The sequence below is a fragment of the Drosophila teissieri genome, unplaced genomic scaffold, assembly GCF_016746235.2.
Source record: "Drosophila teissieri strain GT53w unplaced genomic scaffold, Prin_Dtei_1.1 Segkk10_quiver_pilon_scaf, whole genome shotgun sequence".
NCBI lineage: Eukaryota > Metazoa > Arthropoda > Insecta > Diptera > Drosophilidae > Drosophila > Drosophila teissieri.
In genome coordinates, this window is record NW_025224980.1 from 126,874 (window position 1) to 146,553 (window position 19,680).

Genomic DNA, 19,680 nt, shown 5'->3' on the forward strand with positions numbered 1-19,680 from the left:
ATAGTTAGAAAACTAGCTTAGTTGGGGAACATGGAAATTTTTTAATGTTTAACATTTAAACATTTCAAGTCGACTCGAAGGTCATATAAATATAAGACCCCATTACAATTGTAATGGCCTCCCCGTGGTGTTGCCTGGTTACCGATTATTACATATTAATAATTATCAATATAAATATAAATATAAATATGTAAACGGTAGCTAATTCGAGCGGCGATTATATCAAGCGAATAAAAAAAAATTCTTCGAAACCATAATAACCATAAAAACCAAATTCGTTTCTTAGATCAAAATTGATTTCGGCCCGAAAATCGTCTTCTAGCACAAGCACGCACACATACACACTATCTCCTTTAATGATTTTACTCACACAAGCAAAACAATTATATTTTTAGATTTTACGCTCTCAATTGTTTTGGTCGTCACCAAACAAGTGGCTTCATAGTGCAAAACCAATGAATGGCCGTTACGTATCTTGTTATTATAATGTCTTTGGTTAAATGAACAATTTTGTAAAATCACTTTTACATTAGGGATCCATAACAAGCTTTACCAACAAAAACTCCGAAATGTATCGAAACAAAAATCGCTTCTTTTAATCTATTCCGAAGCAATAGCACAGTCAAACGATAAGACAAATGGATGATATTGCAAAATGATATCGTTAAAATTGGGGTTTCCTAAGGGACCCGCGCAAAAAAAATTGTTCTATACAATTCAAGCTAGAAGGGACACTAAAGCCGAGTTCATCGACTATCAGATGGTACATAGCTGAGAGTTGAAGTGTAAAGTGAAATTTAAAAAAAAATTTGAGCAAAAGGAAGTAAAAAATAATAATAATTGAAAATTAGGGCGTTGTGAAAATAAACTGACAGAACAAACAGAGGACAGGGAAAAAATCAAAACATTTTTATAAAAATGTGAGCTTGACAATTTTGAGCGGTCTGTAGGTGTGACAACATACTGAAACAAACTTGGGCAGCGAAGGCGTCACAAGACAAGCTTAATTTCTAGCTTTTATAGTTCCCGAGATCTCGAAGTTCATACGGAAGGACAGACAGACGGACATGGCTAGATCGACTCGGCTGGCGATCCTAATGAAGAGTATATATAACTTATAGAGTTGAAAACTGTTCCTTCTACATGTTAGTGAGTGAAGTTTCGGAGTCACCGCCGAGCTTATTCAAAGGAATACTATCCTCATTAATCAGAATTGAAGATTCTGATCAACAGATAAGATCTGATTTGATATAAAAAAGGCATTTACTTTTCATTTCGGCTAGACAAATGTGACCGTTTTACAAATCGGAAAATTCTTACGAATTCGAAAACCGGATCACCAATATTTCGATTCCAAATCGAAATCGTAAAAATCTTACAAATTTTTTTATAGTTTTTTCTAACGATGTATGCAGAGCGCACAACCAACATGAAGGTCAGCTAAATGGTTTTCTCTCTTGATGTTATAAGTTAACACCAGAGGAATTTAAAACAACAAATAGCAAAAGCTTGAACGCGCATCCGGCCATGCAGCTGCAAAAACAGAAAATTGCAAGATTAGCGTCTGGAGCGCTCACGGCAACCAAAAGCACCGACGCGGGCAGAGGCAGCGACGGAGTTGACACCGACGCAGGATGAGGCAGAGACGGAGTTGGCGGCATAAATATCACCAAAAATTGTAAACCCACTTCAGTTCTAATTTTTATTCAAATAAAACTGGACCTCGAGTTCCAATTACCTTCTTGTGAAACAATTAATTAATGTTTTACTTAACTGGCGCCCAACGTTAAAAGGGTCCTGCCGCGAAAGAAATCCTTCGTAGTAACAAAAAACCTGTAAGAGCACCCCATAGGCTGCCCTAGTTACGGTACGCGAAATCGCAAAATTAAAAAAACCTGTAAGAGCACCCCATAGGCTGCCCTGGTTCGCGAACTTGGAAATAAAAGACAATAAATCTTTAAGAGCACCCATTTGGCTGCCAAGATTAACGCGGAAAGGATCCTGCAATGAAGAACTCACTTACATCGGCCTGGAGGCTATCGCCGCAGACGACTGGACGGGAGTGTTAAGAAGGTACCCCAGTAGCACTCAGTAGCAAAAAGGAAGAATACCAACTAACCGGTTCAGGATGTACTTTATACTGTAAGTTAATTAAGTGAAGAAATCAAAATAATAAAAACATATCAAAATAAATACATGCGAAATACAGCAAAAATATAAAACGCAAAATCACTGAGAAAAAAATATTTGATAAACAAGACGAGAAATATTGTGAAAATATAAAAATTTTTATATGAGAAATAATTTGAAAATATAAAACACAAAATCACAGAGAAAAAAAAATATATTTGAAAAACATAACGAGAAATATCGTGAAAATATAAATTTTTTTTATTAGAGAAATAATTTGAAAATACAAAACATAGAATCACTGAGAATAAAAAATATATTTGAAAAACGTAACGAAAAATATTGTGAAAAAATAAACAAAAATTTGTATAAGAGAAATAATTTAAAATTACAGGACATAGAATTTTAACAAAAATTACAAAAAATATATTTGAGAATCATACAAAAATAATAAATACAAAAATATCAAATAGCAAAAAATACTGCGAAATATAAAAATCTTTTATGCATCTATGCGAGAAATAAAATAAATTTTTCTTTAATGAAAATTACAAAAAAATATTTGCAAATCATACAAAAAATATAAGAAAAATACTTTAAGAAAAAAATAAAAGTTTTTATAGATAAAATCTATATGAGAAATACTTTCAAAATATAAGATATTCAATTTTGAACAAAAAGTTACAGGAAAAAAATATATTGCAATAAAACATACAAAACTTATACCAACAAATTTTGGGGAAATAAAATTGTTGCCCTCAACAGAAAATACCAAGGAAAATAGTTTATAACCAATCATGTCAAACCCAAACAACCTAGTTAGGCCTGCCCTACTTAATCCGAATACAGGCCCCGCAGTAAGTCAAGCCCTTAATGTAACCAATATGCAGGGACAAATTCAGGAAATAGTTGAAAGAATTTTGAGCAACAAATTAAACGCAGACACTGCACCTCTACTAGATCAGACGGTAGATATCAGCAATGGTAATATGAACGAACTAGACCGGATCCCAGATATAGTAAAGTGTCTAAGCGAATTCTCTGGACAAGCAGGAGAATTTAGCTCATGGCGGAAAAGCGTAGAGAGAATATTACAAATCTATTCATCAACAGTAGGATCACCCAGATATTATGGGATTCTTAATGTTATCAGGAACAAAATTGTAGGCAACGCAGACTCAATCTTGGAGTCTTATAACACCCCACTTACCTGGACTGCCATTTCAAAATGCTTGACAGCACATTACGCGGATAAACGCGGTGTGACAACTTTAGAATACCAAATGACCTCGCTGGTACAGGGTAATCAAACCACAACGGATTTCTATCAGCATGTTTATACCCACCTATCTCTCATCTTGAACAAAATCACTTGCATGGAAATGGGAAAAGAATCAATAAATATTTTTGCCAAATCCTATAGGAACAAAGCACTGGACACCTTCATTAGAGGCCTGAACGGTGACTAGCCCAGACTGTTGGGAACTAAAGAACCCGCAGATCTCCCGACAGCGCTTCAGCTATGCGAGAAGTTGGAAAACCAAAGGTTTAGGACCAACTACGCTAATATTAGTCAAACCTATTCAAAAAGATTCGAAGGCCACTTCCTAAACCCGAGCCTATGGACATAGATGGGAGCATGCAGACAAGACAAGTAAATTACATGAACAGACCCAAATTCGGACAGCTGGAAAAAAGACCACCACCACAAGGACCAAACGGGCTGCCAGACAAAAGACAGAGAAATTTTCACCTAGACACCGCTAGCGAACAACAACAAGGTACAGGGCACAACGACGAACCACCAGAAATTAACGAAGCAACACTCAACGAATACTATTCAGAACCCCAGACTTCGAGCAAGAAACAGATGAAGCAGAATATACTGGATTAAATTGTTCAGAGTAGAACCCTCTTCATTACCATATTTCCAATCTAAAGCAGGTAATGGAGAGATGATTAAAATTCTGATAGACAACGGATCCAATAAAAACTATATACAACCTAGACTAGTAAAAAAACCAATTAAAAACAACAAACCCTTTGTCGTTAACTCTGTGGGCGGACAAGTTCTTATAACGCACCACACAATCGCCAATCCCTTCGACCTAAAAGATACTTTTATAAAATTTGATATGTTACCATCCTTAAAGACCTTCGATGCCATTATCGGAAACGATACACTGCGCGAAGTAAAAGCACAAGTTAATATGCAAAAGGGGTATATTTCAATACAGAATAAAAAAAGAATTAAAATAAAGAAGAAAATCTCACGCGAAGTCAACAAAATAGATGTCCAAATAGAACACGCTACAGAAACTCAAAAGAAACATTTAAGAACTATTTGCTCTAAATTTAAAAATCTTTTTGGAGACCCGGACGAAAAACTGACATACACGACAAGAGTAGAAGCTACTATAAGAAGTACAAACGAGAGCCCAATATACTCAAGACACTACCCGTACCCGGAGGGTACTCTCAGACCAGAAGTAGAAAAACAAATACAAGAGCTTCTGGATAATGGAGTAATTAGACCTTCACGGTCTCCATACAATTCTCCATTATGGAATGTACCGAAAAAATGGACGCTTCAGGAGAAAAAAATCACAGAATGGTAAATGATTTCAGAAAACTAAACGCAGTTACCGTAGCGAACAGATACCCCATACCAGACATCAATAACGTACTTGCACAGCTAGGACAGACCAAACTTTTTTCAGTAATAGACCTTAAAAGCGGGTTCCACCAAATGCCACTTAGAGAATCTGATATCAAAAAAACGACATTCTCAGTAAATCAGGGAAAATACGAATACACCAGACTACCATTTGGACTTAAAAATGCTCCTGCTATTTTTCAAAGAGCACTAGATGACATCCTTAGAGAGCATATAGGAATTAGGTGTTTCGTATACATTGACGATATTATAATTTTCAGTAAAAATTAAGAAAACCACCTGAGAGACATTGAGTTAATATTTAATGTTCTTGAAGAGGCAAACATGTGAATTCAGCTAGATAAGTGTGAATTTTTCAAAACAGAAAAAGAATTCTTAGGATTTTTAGTAGCCGACACTGGAATAAAAAAGAATCCCGAAAAAGTTAGAGCCTTCGTCGAATTTCCCGAGCCGCAAACTCTTAAAGATCTTCGTTCCTTTTTGGACTGTCAGGGTTTTACCGTCGCTTCATTAAAGATTATGCGAAACTTGCAAAGCCCCTAACAGCCCTTTTAAGAGGGGAAGAGGCCGTATTTCGAAAGACGCCTCCAGCAGAACGCTAATCCAACTCGACGAAAACGCTAGGGAAGCATTCAATAAATTAAAACAAACTCTTGCCTCCGAAGAAGTCAGGCTGGCTTATCCAGACTATAGTAAGGAATTTCAATTTACCACCGATGCCAATAATGTTCATTTCTAGAACCTTGAGTAAGGCGGAAGAAAGTTATGCACCAAATAAAAAAGAAATGCTGGCCATAATTTGGTCAATTCAAACTCTGCGAAATTTTTTGTATGGCCCAACCAAAATAAAAATATTCACAGACCACGAATCTCTTACACATCCAACTAACCCAAAAAGCCGTAACGACCAAATGAAAAGATGGAAAGCAATTTTAGAAGAATTCAATCACGAACTTTTGCACAAAACTGGCAAGGCAAACGTGGTTGCCGATGCATTGAGTAGACCTCCCTTGCAAACGCATGGAGAACTTAATGCAATGACAGAAACCGTGCACAGTAGTTTCAGCTCTTCCGAAAAATTAATACCTATGGCAGAAGAACCAATAAATGTGTTCAAAAATCAAATACTGCTATCCTTGGGAGAAAAATCCTACAAATTCGAAATTGTTTTCCCTACATACCACAGACACACTTTTAAAGAACCAACATTCAATTCCGAAAATTTGCTAAACATTCTAAAAGAAAGACTAAACCCTTCCGTTATAAATGAATTCTATACCGACGAAGAAACCTTAGGCAAACTTCAAGAAGTGTACCCACTTTTTAATAATTTCAAGACCAGATACTCTAATAAAATAGTTACAGACCTGACAGATGAAAATTACCAAGAAAATGCAATTTTATTAGAACATATGAGAGGACACCGCAATAGCAACGAGAACAAACAGCAATTGTTAGAAAAAGTATACTTTCCACAAATGAGGGCTAAAATCATTAAAATAACACAAGAATGTCAGACTGGCAAGGAACAGAAATACGAAAGGCACCCGAATAAGCCCGAGCTACAAAACACACCAATTCCACAATACCCAGGGCAAATTATCCACGTCGACTTTTACCTCACTTGTAAATAGGTAGTCCTCACAGCAATAGATAAGTTTTCCAAATTCGCACAGGCGAAAATAGTCAATTCACGTGCAACTCAAGACATTAAACAACCAACGGTCAGATCGAACGCTTTCATTCAACTCTTTCAGAAATTATCAGATGCCAAAAAGCTGAAAAATTACACAATTCATTAAACGACCTCATAGAAAGATCTGTTGTCAAATATAACTATTCAATACATTCGACTACAAATAGGAGACCGGTTGATTTATTCTTTGGCAGAAAAGTATCACTTGACCCTAAATTACTCCAGATAGAAAGGCAAAAAATTACGGACAAAATTAAGCTCACGCAGGAAAAAGATTTAGCTCATCATAACAAAAGTAGAGATGAGGTAAAACAATATTACCCTGGACAAGAGATATTCGTACAAAATAACAGAAGATTAGGTACCATGTTGTCAGCCAGATACAAAAAAGAAATTGTAAAAGAAAACAGAAACACAACAGTACTGGCAGAAAGAAAGAATACAAAAAACTCATAAGAAATTTAATACCACATTTACAGAGCCCTTCTGACAGTGTGCGCTGCTGACGTGCAAATAACGGACTACACCAACTCGGATATTGTGACAATGACTACAGGACTCGCCAAGGTACAAACAGGGACATTTAGATTGATCCATATTATTGACATAGAAGAATGTGAAATGACCATTGATAAAATCAACCACACGGCATTAATGAAATTAAAAACTTACGACCCAATTCTACGATTCATAACAGAAGAAATCAGGATTGCAAAAAATTTAATTAATAGCTTAAAAGTTAGGAATATAAGGAAAAGACATATAAATTTAATAGGCAGTGCTTGGAAATGGATGGCTGGATCACCGGATAGCAGAGATTTTGAAATAATTCAGGAAAAAATAAATTCAACTTTAAGTAATAACAATAACCAGGTTATCCTTAATAGGCTTATCATTGATAAAATTACCCTGGCCAATAGGCGATAGGAGATGCCCAAAGAGATACTAGCACCACTTTAATGTTTCAAATTCAGATGCTAAAAGAGGAAATTCTTAATCTTAATCAGGCCATACAGTGGGCAAAAGCAGACATTAGCAATCCCCAAATACTAGGAGATCAAGAGATCAATGAAGTCAAAAGAATTTTAGAACAGAACCAATTACCCTACACAAATTTTGAGGAAGCCATGCACATAGCAGAAGTAAACATAGCAAGTAACGGACCAATGTTAATCTATATTGTAAAAATCCCTGTAACCGATACCAAACAATTTTAATTAAACCAATAAAAATTGGTCAATTTGTCAACCAAATAAAACCCGAAAATGTAATTAGGTGTAAGAAAAAATTGCAAAATGTAATAACTACAATGAAATAACGATTTGTAAACATAAAAATATGATAGACATTAGTAACTCTTCATGCCTTCCAAACCTCCTAAAAAGTCGCCCTGCCACCTGCACTAGAATCAACAATCAACACATCCCTACCATCGATGAAATTGCACCCGGAGTTATACTACTAAATAAATTCAGCGGCGAGATCTCAGTCAATGGAACAACGTCAACGCTTAATGGGTCATTTGTCATTAATTTCAGCAATACAACAATAGAAATTGATGACCAAGTCTTCACGAATAGGTACTCCGTACACCACCAACCTATGCCGGCAATTCTCCAAACTAAAATGACCATTAAAAATCTGGAAGAGAAATTATCTCTAGAATTGGTCAAGGAACTTAATGTCAACAATACCAAAACCTTGTAGCTGCTAAAAACAACCTCCCACACAGCCGATATATTGATGGGATGTGTCATAATCACCGGAGTCGTTCTAATAACGATCCGCATCTTGATTAGGAGGGTCGCAAAATTCCGTGTCAACCCAAACACCGAAGACGAACAGATCAACGACCGCAACGAGTGGGGACACTCGATTTTAAAGGTGGAGGAGTTAACACCAGAGGAATTTAAAACAACAAATAGCCAAAGCTTGCACGGGCATCCGGCCATGCAGCTGCAATAACAGAAAATTGCAAGATCAGCGTCTGTAGCGCTTCCCGCTGGTGCGCTGACGGCAACCAAAAGCACCGACGCGGGCAGAGGCAGCGACGGAGTTGACACCGACGCGGGCAGAGGCAGCGACGGAGTTGACACCGACGCAGGCAGAGACAGCGACGGAGTTGGCGGCATAAATATCACCAAAAATTTTAAACCCACTTCAGTTCTAATTTTTATTCAAATAAAACCGGACCTCGAGTCCGAATTACCTTCTTGCGAAACAATTAATTAATGTTTTACTTAACCTTTATAAACCAAATAAAATCAAATTGATTTCTTTTTTAGTTGCCAATCGTCGACGTGTGAAGACGTGTTTTTATCGGATGTTTTGAGTGAAGTGAACGACTAATAATATAAACTAAATAAATAATCCGAAAGCGAAAGAGACGCTCTATGCGATGCAAGATCGCTAAAATAAATATAGTGATTCTTTATCTTAAATAATAGAACTTTGAGTCCGACACAAGCCCCGCTACCCCCAATAACAACAGCTGGAGCAATACCGACAACCCGCTCTATCTCGTCGTCGGCTGCACCCGCTCACGCTCTTACTGAGTCAGCGAAAGCAAAACCGCAAGCAACAAACAGTACTGCTACACTACCAGCAAAACGGAAGCTGGGTCGACCTGGCAGACTGGAATGGACCGCTACATTACAATAAAGCGAAAGCTTAGCCCGGAAAATTCAGATTCAGAGAACAAGCCGAAAAATACACGCGACAATTTTACCCTGATCAACAATGTAGCCCCTGTAAATACCAACCGATTCGCTATGCTGGCAGATACCGCTGAGGACGTGCCGCTGGGATCCGTTGATACCGAACCGAAGAAAACAAAACCTCCTCCAATATACATCCGCGAGAAGAGCACAAGCGGTCTGGTAAATACTTTGATCGTGCTCATTGGAAAAGATAGCTTTCATATAATTCCCCTTGTAAGAGGGGATTGATCTCAAAGAAATCAAACTTCAAACGAAAACGGAGGACAACTACAGAAAAGTCACAAAATACCTTACCGCACAAAAAACAGGCTTTTACACCTACTGTACAATAACTGTGGGGGCAATCACACAGCAAACTACAGAGGCTGAAAAGCCGTCTTCACAAAAGAATGAACACGGCGCGGGCACACCAAGGAACAGATACGCTGACACCACCGGAAACAAACCCAGAAGTATTTTTTTCGAAAGCAACAAGCTCCGCTCCATGGCCTATACCCACCACTAACAAGATAACATTTGCTAACGTTTTGAAATTAGGTATTAGGCCTCCAACCCAAAACACACAACAAAACTATAGCACAACTGAGCAGCAAGAAACAAAAACTGAAGCCATGATGCAAGCCTTACAACATAGCATGATGGAGTTTATGACATTCATGAGGACCACCATTCAAGATATGATGCGTAATCAAAACCTTTTTATACAAATGCTTGTAGCCCAACAATCAAAATAAACAATGGCTACCTTACGCCTAGCTACGAGGAAAGCCAATGGCGTTTCACAGCGCCAACTTGAGCTAGCTCAATTCCTAAATGAGAAGCATATCAACGTAATGCTTCCTTCGGAAACTCATCTCACAAGCAAGTACAATTTTCAAATGAGAGACTACCACTTCTATGGTACAGATCATCCCGACGGAAAAGCACATGGTGGGACCGCCATACTCATAAGGAACCGTATGAAGCACCACTTTTACAAAGAGTTTGCTGAAAATCATCTTCAGGCCACATCTATGAACATACAGCTGGAGGAGCAGGCGACTACAACGCTAAACATACTCACTGGGGATCGCGACTTGTGAATCCAAAAGGAAAACAGCTTTATAAGACTTTAATAAAAGCCACTAATAAACTTGACCATATTTCTCCTGGGAGTCCTACATACTGGCCATCAGACCTCAATAAGCTGCCTGACCTGATCGACTTCGCAGTTACGAAAAATATTTCCCGCAGTTTGGTTAAAGCTGAATGTCTGCCAGATCTGTCATCGGATCACTCGCCTCTACTAATTCACCTCCGCCGGTACGCAGAAAACGTGAAACCACCATACAGATTGACTTCACACAAAACAAATTGGCTCAGGTATAAAAAATATATAAGTTCACACATTGAGCTAAACCCAAAACTCAATACTGAATCTGATATAGAGAGTTGCGCGAGTACATTGCAATACATACTTACTGCAGCAGCTCTTACTGCAACACCAAAAATCACAAAAATTACAATTAATTCGAATAAAACCAACGTACAAATCGAGCAACTCGTCCACGTAAAACGACGCCTACGCAGAGAATGGCAATCTACCAGATCCCCAACAGCAAAACAAAAGCTAAAAGTAGCCACAAGGAAACTGTCCAACGCCCTAATCATTTTATTTTTATTTTATTAATTTTAATTTAATTTTATTAATACCATTTTTATATATTAGAAAAAGAATTTGTAATGGAAACTCGAGCAGCGACGGTGCCACCTGTCGACCAATTGGCCGAACTCAGCCAACGGGTGCGGGCCATGGAACTGGTCATGGAAGCAAATACGAAGCAGCTGGCGGAAACCACAAACCAGGTTGCGATGATGACGGCTTTGCTGAAAGTATTTTAAAAGGGAAAGGCGAAGGATGTGGCTGTGGAAGTGGCGTTCCCAGTTGCATCAGATGAGAAGCTTTTAGCTTTGCAGCTAAAAATAAGATCAGGCTCGAAAGAACGCCACGTACATAAGTACATAAGTAAAGTATTTATATTCTAAATGATCGTGAATATTTTTTTTTTTTTTTAATTCCTTCTATTCCTTTCGGGAACTTAGGGCTTGTACGAGAGCTTTCCATCTAACTCTATTTTGAGCTGTCTGTTTTGCACTTTCCCATGTGGTGTTTATTTGGGCTAGTTCTTGGTGAGCGGTTCTTCTCCATGTTGCTCTTGGCCTTCCTACTCGCCTTCTTCCTTGGGGGTTCCAGTCTATTGCCATCCTCACTATGCTACTCGGGTTTCTTCTGAGAGCGTGCCCTATCCACATCCATTTTTTCTTCCTTATTTGTATGTGAATCGGGGACTCGTCTGTAACGCGCCACAGTTCTGTGTTGGCTATTCTGTTTGGCCAGAATACCCCACATCTGACTCTCAGGCATTTGTTGCTAAAAGCCTGTAGCTTCTGCGTTATTTTCTTCGTGGCGAGCCATGTCTCACTTCCGTATAGCAGTATGGATTTCACACACGCATTGTAGATCCTGAGCTTTATAGCGGTATAGTCTCCCAAATGCTGAGCGGGCTTTGCCAAGACGACTGGAGACATCATCATCCACTCCACCACTGTTGGATATAATGGTGCCAAGGTATGGGAAACTGGTAATGAACTCGATTGTGTTCCCATTTATGTTGATGTTTCCATGGCTGGAGTGGTTGAAGCACATAGCTTTTGTTTTCGCTATGTTTATCTCGAGCCCTACGCTGCTGGCTATCCTGACGAGGTCGTCACTTTTCCTCTGTATGTCGCCGACTCTGTGCGATATGAGACAGATGTCGTCTGCGTAGTCAAAGTCCTCAAGGTGTCTGGTGAGGTTCCACGTAATTCCGCGCTTGGAAGAGCATACTTCGCTCATTAACTCGTCGACTACGGTGTTGAAGAGGAGTGGTAAGTCGATGAATAGGAGGTAAAGCGGAGCTTGCTCGGTTATTATACGTAGTGTATTTGCCTGGCTACGCAACTCCTATGTGGTTTGAAGCCTGCCTGTTCGTCTCGGATTGTTGGCTCAATTGTTTCCTGGAGGCGTTTGTTCAGAAGTGTAGCTAAGATGTAGCTGGTGTTGAGCACTGTTATCCCTCTCCAGTTGTTGCAGTCACTAATGTCGCCTTTCTTGGGAAGCTTCACGTTTGGTGATGTGGTGTGGCTAATTCCCATGAAGTGTTGGCGCCATTTTCGGATTTGTGCGTCATCATTGGATAAGAGGTTACCTTCTAGATCTCTGACTGGTTTGTTCTGTCCGTGCAATCTGCTGGTATAGCGAGCGCATGTTGTTCTCGCCGGCTGCTCGTTCTGCGTCTGCCGCAAGTCTATCCAGCTGTGCTCTTTTGTCCTTTCTGGCCGACCTTTTCACCGCTCTGCATAGTCCGCGATACTCCTCACGGTACTGTGTGAGCTGGTCCGCCAGAGGCTTCAGGTTGTTCCTCCTTCTAATCAGGTCCCAGGTCCCTTCAGATATCCAGTCCGTTCTTCCGCGTTGTTGCAGGCCAAGTATTTCCTCCGCCGTGGTCCGTAGTTGCCTGCAGGTGTGCTCCCATGGGTGGTCTTCTAGGGGGATCAGCTGTTCTCGCAGTGTGGACGTCATTCTCGTCTTCAGAGTAGAGTCGCTAAGAAAGTGCAGGTTCAGGGGGGGCGCTCGCCGGTGTTGACTGTTGCCAGTGTTCCTTGAGTGGTTGCGGTTGAGCTTTATTGAAAGTTCTCCAATGACCAACTCATGATCACTGTCTATGGCTGCTCCCCTTTTGTTCGGTACGTCCAGTAGCGAGTGTCTCCATTTCCTGCTAATGCATATATGGTCGACCTGGTTGCGCGTAGTACCACTTGGAGATGTCCAGGAGTATTTGTGGACATCTTTGTGTGGGAATATTGTGCCGCCGATGACCAGTTGGAATAGCTGGCAGAGTTCCACTAATCTCTTTCCGTTATCGTTGCGAGTCCCAGTTCCATGCTGGCCCATGACAGATCTTAGTCCGGTGTTGTTGGGGTCAATTTTTGCATTGAAGTCACCCATGAGGATGTTAATGTCACCTTGTCCTAGCTTGTTGAGGGTTGCTGTAAGGGCAGTATAGAAGTCGTCCTTGGTGTCGTCGTTTGCGTCTTCCGTCGGGGTGATGTTCCGCATTGAGTGATGTTTATGTATCTAGCTCTATATCTGAACCTGGCGGTCATGATTCTATCAGAAATGGGTTCCCAGGAAACCAGAGCCTTCTTTATGCGCTTGGACACAAAAATTCCCACTCCATATCTGCTGCCGTCACTGTTGCCACTGTGTAGGACCAGTGCCAGCCCACCTCATCTCGCTGATTCCAGCTATTGCAATGTGGAGTTTCTCCATCTCCGCCTCGAACTGTGCTAACCTAGATGGTTCTCTTAGAGTTCTAACGTTCCATTGTCCAACTCGTGTCCGTTTTGAGATGCCTATGGTCGTCATCGAATTTGGGGAGCCGTTTATGTTTAAATTTCTCGTATTAGTTTCAGTAATCGTTGTACGTTTTTCGACCGATCTGGTGATTGGCCAGATGCGGCTTATCCCAGTGGGGGGGCTGCCACCTGTCGCCATCGGGGAGTGGCGTCTACGGTGTTGTGTTGTTATTCGTAGAAAAGCGAACAGTCTGGTAACGCGCTCGCCCTGCTGGGTGTTGTTGCTGTTCGCAGAAAAACACAGGGTGCGCTTGGTACTATGTGGGTACCCCCGTTTTTCTCCCATGTAGTGAGGAGGGGGGCGGGGCGGTTTGGCAAGTGGAAGTTGCCAAAAATTGTTGTAATAGGCATTTTTTTTTTGTGGAAGAATACTTTCTAAAAGTTAGAAAAGCATTTCAGAGAGGAAGTTTTGTATGGCCATGTCGTGGTAGTTGCGCTATCCACTACACCACGAGGCTTCACAAATATTAATGTTCTTATTTTATTCTTCTAGATTGACATAACATAAATGTTAAAGCACAACAATTTCTCAAAGGCAATTAAGAGCGTTATGAAGGAATACTTTAAAAGCATTCCAAAATTTTTTTTTAGTTTTTATTGGTATGTAACGGGTGTTTTTTTTAGAGGTATAGAACTTTAAGTTGGCATTACTGTTCAAGATGGCGACCGATTTAACAGCTGTCAAGTGATTTATTCTCAGTTTGGTTTGGCAATTCGTCATGAATAGACTCACGTCTGAACAACGCTTGCAAATAGTGCAATTTTATTTCGAAAATAATGGTTCTGTGCGGAATACGTATCGCGCACTACGTCCATTTTATCGTCGACAAAATCGTCCATCAGAGCAGTTAATTCGATTAACCATGGACCGTTTTCGCACCGCGTTTACTCTTATTGATAACTCGCATCCCCAGAGACGCCGTACGGTGCGTACAGAAGAAGCTATTGCTGCTGTAGAGCGTAGCATTGAGGAAGACCCGAATGAGTCCATCCGCCATCGAGCACAGGAATTGGATCTGTGTCCATCCACTTTATGGAAGATTTTGCGGAAGGATCTTGGTTTGCGTGCTTACAAAATCCAACTCGTGCAAGAATTGAAACCAAACGATCATCAAGCAAGGCGTAGATTCGTCGAATGGGCCCAAAACGAGATTGCTGTTGTTCCCGATTTTCATAAGCGAATTTTGTTTAGCGATGAAGCGCACTTCTGGTTGAATGGCTACGTCAACAAACAAAACTGCCGCATTTGGAGTGAAGCTAATCCTCAAGTGTATGTCGAAACACCGTTACATCCAGAAAAACTGACTGTTTGGTGCGCTGTATGGGCTGGTGGAATCATTGGTCCGTACTTCTTCAAAAACGATGATGGCCAGAACGTTACAGTCAATGGTGATCGGTATAGAGCCATGATTACTAACTTTTTCATTCCTGAATTGAACGACCATAATGTCCAGGAGCTGTGGTTCCAACAAGACGGCGCAACGTGTCACACAGCTCGTGCCACAATCGATTTATTGAAAGACACGTTTGGTGACCGCCTAATTTCACGTTTTGGACCTGTGAATTGGCCTCCAAGATCTTGTGATTTAACACCGCTAGACTACTTTTTGTGGGCTATGTAAAGTCATTGGTCTATGCGGATAAGCCACAAACGCTAAACCATTTGGAAGACAACATTCGCCGTGTTATTGCCGATATACGGCCAAATATGTTGGAAAAAGTCATTGCAAATTGGACGTCCAGATTGGACTACATCCGAGCCAGCCGTGGCGGTCATATGCCAGAAATCATATTTAAAATGTAATGCCACAAGATTATCTTTCATGTCAATCGAATAATCCATCGTTGTTTTATTGCAATTTAAAGTTCTATACCTCTAAAAAAAACACCCGTTATAATATATATATAATTAGAATGCCAGCAGTGAGCGGAAAGGCCCACGTATTAATATTCTTTAAAAATATTGCAAACAAAAAAAGAAAAAAACAAGAGAGAACGCTATATTCGAGTTCCCCGACTATCGGATACCCGTTACTCAGCTATTGGAAGTGCGTAGGAGTCTTCAACACTGACAGTGTTTGGCGGTTTGTGGGCGTTAGAGTGGGCGTGGCAAACAGTTTTTTGGCAAATCGATAGAAATTTACAAGACTAATACAAAAATGAAAAAATATCAAAACACTTTTCAAAAGTGTGGGCGTGGCAGCTATGGGCGGTTTGTGGGCGTTAGAGTGGGCGTGTTAAAAAGTTGTATGGAAAATCGATGGAAATTTACAAGACTAATACAAAAATGAAAAAATATCAAAACCTTTTTCCAAAGGGTGGGCGTGGCAGTTTTGGGCGGTTTGTGGGCGCAAGAGTGGGCGTGGCAAAAAGTTTTTTGGCAAATCGTTAGAAATTTACAAGACTAATACAAAAATGAAAAAATATCAAAACATTTTTCATAAGTGTGGGCGTGGCAGTTTTGGGCGGTTTGTGGGCGTTAGAGTGGGCGTGGCAAAAAATTGTTTGGCAAATCGATAGAAATGTACAAGACTAATACAAAAATGAAAAATATTAAAACCTTTTTCAAAAGTGTGGGCGTGGCAGTTTTTGGCGGTCTGTGGGCGTTAGAGTGGGCGTGGCAAAAAGTTTTTTGGCAAATCGATAGAAATTTACAAGACTAATACAAAACTGAAAAAATATCAAAACCTTTTTCAAAAGTGTGGGCGTGGCCGTTTTTTGCGGTTTGTGGGCGTTAGAGTGGGCGTGGCAACATGAATCGACAAACTTGCGCTGCGTCTATGTCCCTGGAGTCTGTATTCTTAATCTCAACTTTCTACCTTTTGTAGTTCCTGAGATCTCGACGTTCATACGGACAGACAGACATGGCCAGATCGACTCGGCTATTGATCCTGATCAAGAATATATATACTTTATATGGTCGGAAACGCTTCCTTCTGCCTGTTACATACTTTTCAACGAATCTAGTATACCCTTTTACTCTACGAGTAACGGGTATAAAAAGGTTATTATCTAGTTTGTCGAGTTCAGATACACGTTTCTCAGATACAGGAAGTGCGGGGGAGATAGAGATACCCACGAACACTACTAAGCGGCTGATACATTTATTAAATTTTTATGTATTCAAAACTGCAATCGATGAAAACTTGCTGAATAAAATAAATAAATAAAAACATTTTTCAAAAATTATGAAGATAACCTTACCTTTCTTTCTATCTTAAACATAGTTATTAACGAATATATTGAAAATTTGCATTAATTTAAAATTTTACATATGGCCAAGGAAATAAAAAAATGTGTTGACAAACGGACAACTTTCTTGGTCATATTTGAAATTTGTTAATCGTAAACGACCATCAATATAGTAAAAAAAAAAAAAACGGTTCATTTAACACAGAGTAGTTGTTCAAACAAGAATATAAATGATCATAATATTTACCGTTCCAGCAAAATAATTCCTGGCTAAGTAAACGTTGCGCATAGCATAATTAATAAGTAAGGTTAACTTATTTTTTGGTATGGAGTCTAAAGCCTGCTTAGCTTTTAACTTGGCAACATCAATACTCATTGAATTCAAAAGTTTTGAGGAAATACATTCAATGGTTTCGTCTACATCCTCTGCAATAGAACAAATTATAGGCATACATTAATATTATTATTAATTATTAATAAAGAGCGGTGATGTGTATATGTATTTAACAGACGAATAGATCGGATCGTTGATATTTTTAATGGTTTTAAAAATAATATTGATGGAAGGAAAATGGGAAAAAATGAACGAACAAATTGTTGAAAAGTATGTAACTGGTAGAAGAAAGCGCAAATGTTCATGACAATGCCAGGCCTTCAACATTTAACAACCACCGCGATTGGAAGTTGGTAAGCGAGTAAATTTTTCCCGAAGTTTCTACTCAGTAAGACGACATGCAGCGTCAATTAAAGTTGCTCCAATTGAAAAAAAGACATGTTGAAACTGGAATGTGCTCAACATCGAAACAATGCTGCCCCATTAGATCGAAACAGAGCTGCCAAACAAGATCAATACAATGGTGCCACACAAGATCAAGATATCGCTGGCAGAGATGCCAGATCGGAGGAAGCAGCTGCAAATAAGCAAGCGTTGCTAGCAATGGCCAAGAAATTGCTTCCGATATTCGACCACGCTTAAATTTGGTAGCACTCTTCCGGACGTTTGCTGACTTTGCCGGTTGAGGAACTTTTATTTTAACTTGAAGAAGCTTTCCACAGTAAGGCGAGCAAAATTATATCTCGACGCCAGTTTCAAGAGTGCAAATGGAAACCGTCAGGAGATTTTCTCAAATATTTCAAAGAAAAAACGGTGCTGGCTAAACAGATTCGAATGAACGATGAGGAGCTATTCGACAATATCATTGAAGGGATTCCCGACTCCCTTCTGCGAAAACAGGCACACATGCAATGTTTTAACTCGTCTGCGCAGCTGTTGCAGGTATTTACTAAGGTTTCGCTTCTTAAACCGCTATTTTCTTCGTCTGGACGTGTCAAAGTTTCAATCGAGAATGAACCTGGTTCATCTGAGAGGAAGTTCGCATCCAACAATGAATATGTAAGACCATTTAAGATTTATTTCGGCTTAGAACTTAACCATTACTTATTCTTAAAAAGCATAATCGATTCTGGGAGTCTAATTAGTTTCATAAAGATGTCATACCTTGAAACCATATTGAAAAAAAAACAGATTAAGTTTAATGAAAAGATTCCTACAAATTACGTTGGCTTAAACGGTAGCCCTTAAGATATAATTGGAAAAATATCATATTTTGGCATTATCAATATAGAAATACTACATTTTGAGTTATTAATTGTGACAAAAAGATCGATGGAATATGGAACAGTTTTGGGACGAGATTTGATGAACACACGCAACTTTAAGATAGTGAGGGAAAATAGTTCAAATGATACAAATTCTGATAATTATTTTGCAGATAATAGAAATTGTGAAAATTATGTTGAAAATGGCTGATATTCAGAAAAATATTGTTCAAATTATAGATATTCAAAAAAAGATAGTTTAATTTATAGATATTCGGAAAATTATTGCTCAAATGATAGGAGATCGGAAAATGATTTTTCAAATAATAGGAAAGCGGGCTCTAAAATTCGACAATTTTTGCGACACTGCTCAAATGATCTCGTTAGCATATTTGAAGATGACAGAGTACTGAATAATAATTACAAATTTAGTGATACGGAATATGTCAGATTTGAACAAATTCCCAACCGAGTTAACTTTAAGTCAAAACATAACGAACGAAAGTGTGGAAATGACGGCAACTTTGAGTTAAAAATACTATCAATTGAATACCCAATCCAATAGAATGCAGCCAGTTAAACATGTGAGAAATGCGAGAAATGTGAATTGAATTTAAGAAACAGATTAATAGACATTTTTTTATGCATTTTATGTAAAAGCGAAACGACCATCAGTAAAATGGGAAATGACACTCAATTTTGACAAAACGAAGCCGTTTAACTACCCTCCAAGACGATTATCATACGCAGAGAAATATCAAGTTCAGAATTTGTTAGACGATTACTTAAAAGACGGGATTATACTTGCAAGCGAGTCAGAATATGCATCACCAATTGTTCTAGTTAAGAAAAAGTCAGGAGAATTAAGAATGCGCGTTGACTATCGAACAAAAACATGCTAAAAGTCATCTACCCTACCCCTCTAATAGACGACCTTATACCTTATTGATAAAGAAAGAAAGAAGGAAACTTTCTGATAAAGTCCGTTTTACCAAACTGAATCTCAGAAATGGGTTCTTTCAATCAAATACACCGCTTGCACTACACCAATGGGACAGTACGAATGGCTCAGAATGCCATTCGGCTTACGAAACGCTCCTGCAGAATTTTAGAAAAATAGAATTTTTAGAAAAATAGAATTTTCGCAGATTTGGTAAAAGAGGACTAGGTTCTCATTTACTTTACTTTACTTTACTTTACTTTACATTTACATGGATATTTTGATAGAA

The 19,680-nt window shown here is 39.1% G+C and overlaps 1 protein-coding gene across 9 annotated transcripts in view; it reads right to left on the bottom strand.

Annotated features, from left to right (window-relative positions):
* LOC122625471 (nipped-B protein) overlaps positions 1 to 19,680 on the bottom strand; it is a 100,390-nt gene that overhangs the window by 60,866 nt on the left and 19,844 nt on the right. For all 9 annotated transcript variants that reach the window (XM_043805556.1, XM_043805558.1, XM_043805559.1 and 6 more), the window contains one exon: positions 17,100 to 17,278. In XM_043805556.1, coding sequence (XP_043661491.1) covers positions 17,100 to 17,278 — 179 coding nt within the window. The remainder of the gene's footprint in view (positions 1 to 17,099; positions 17,279 to 19,680) is intronic.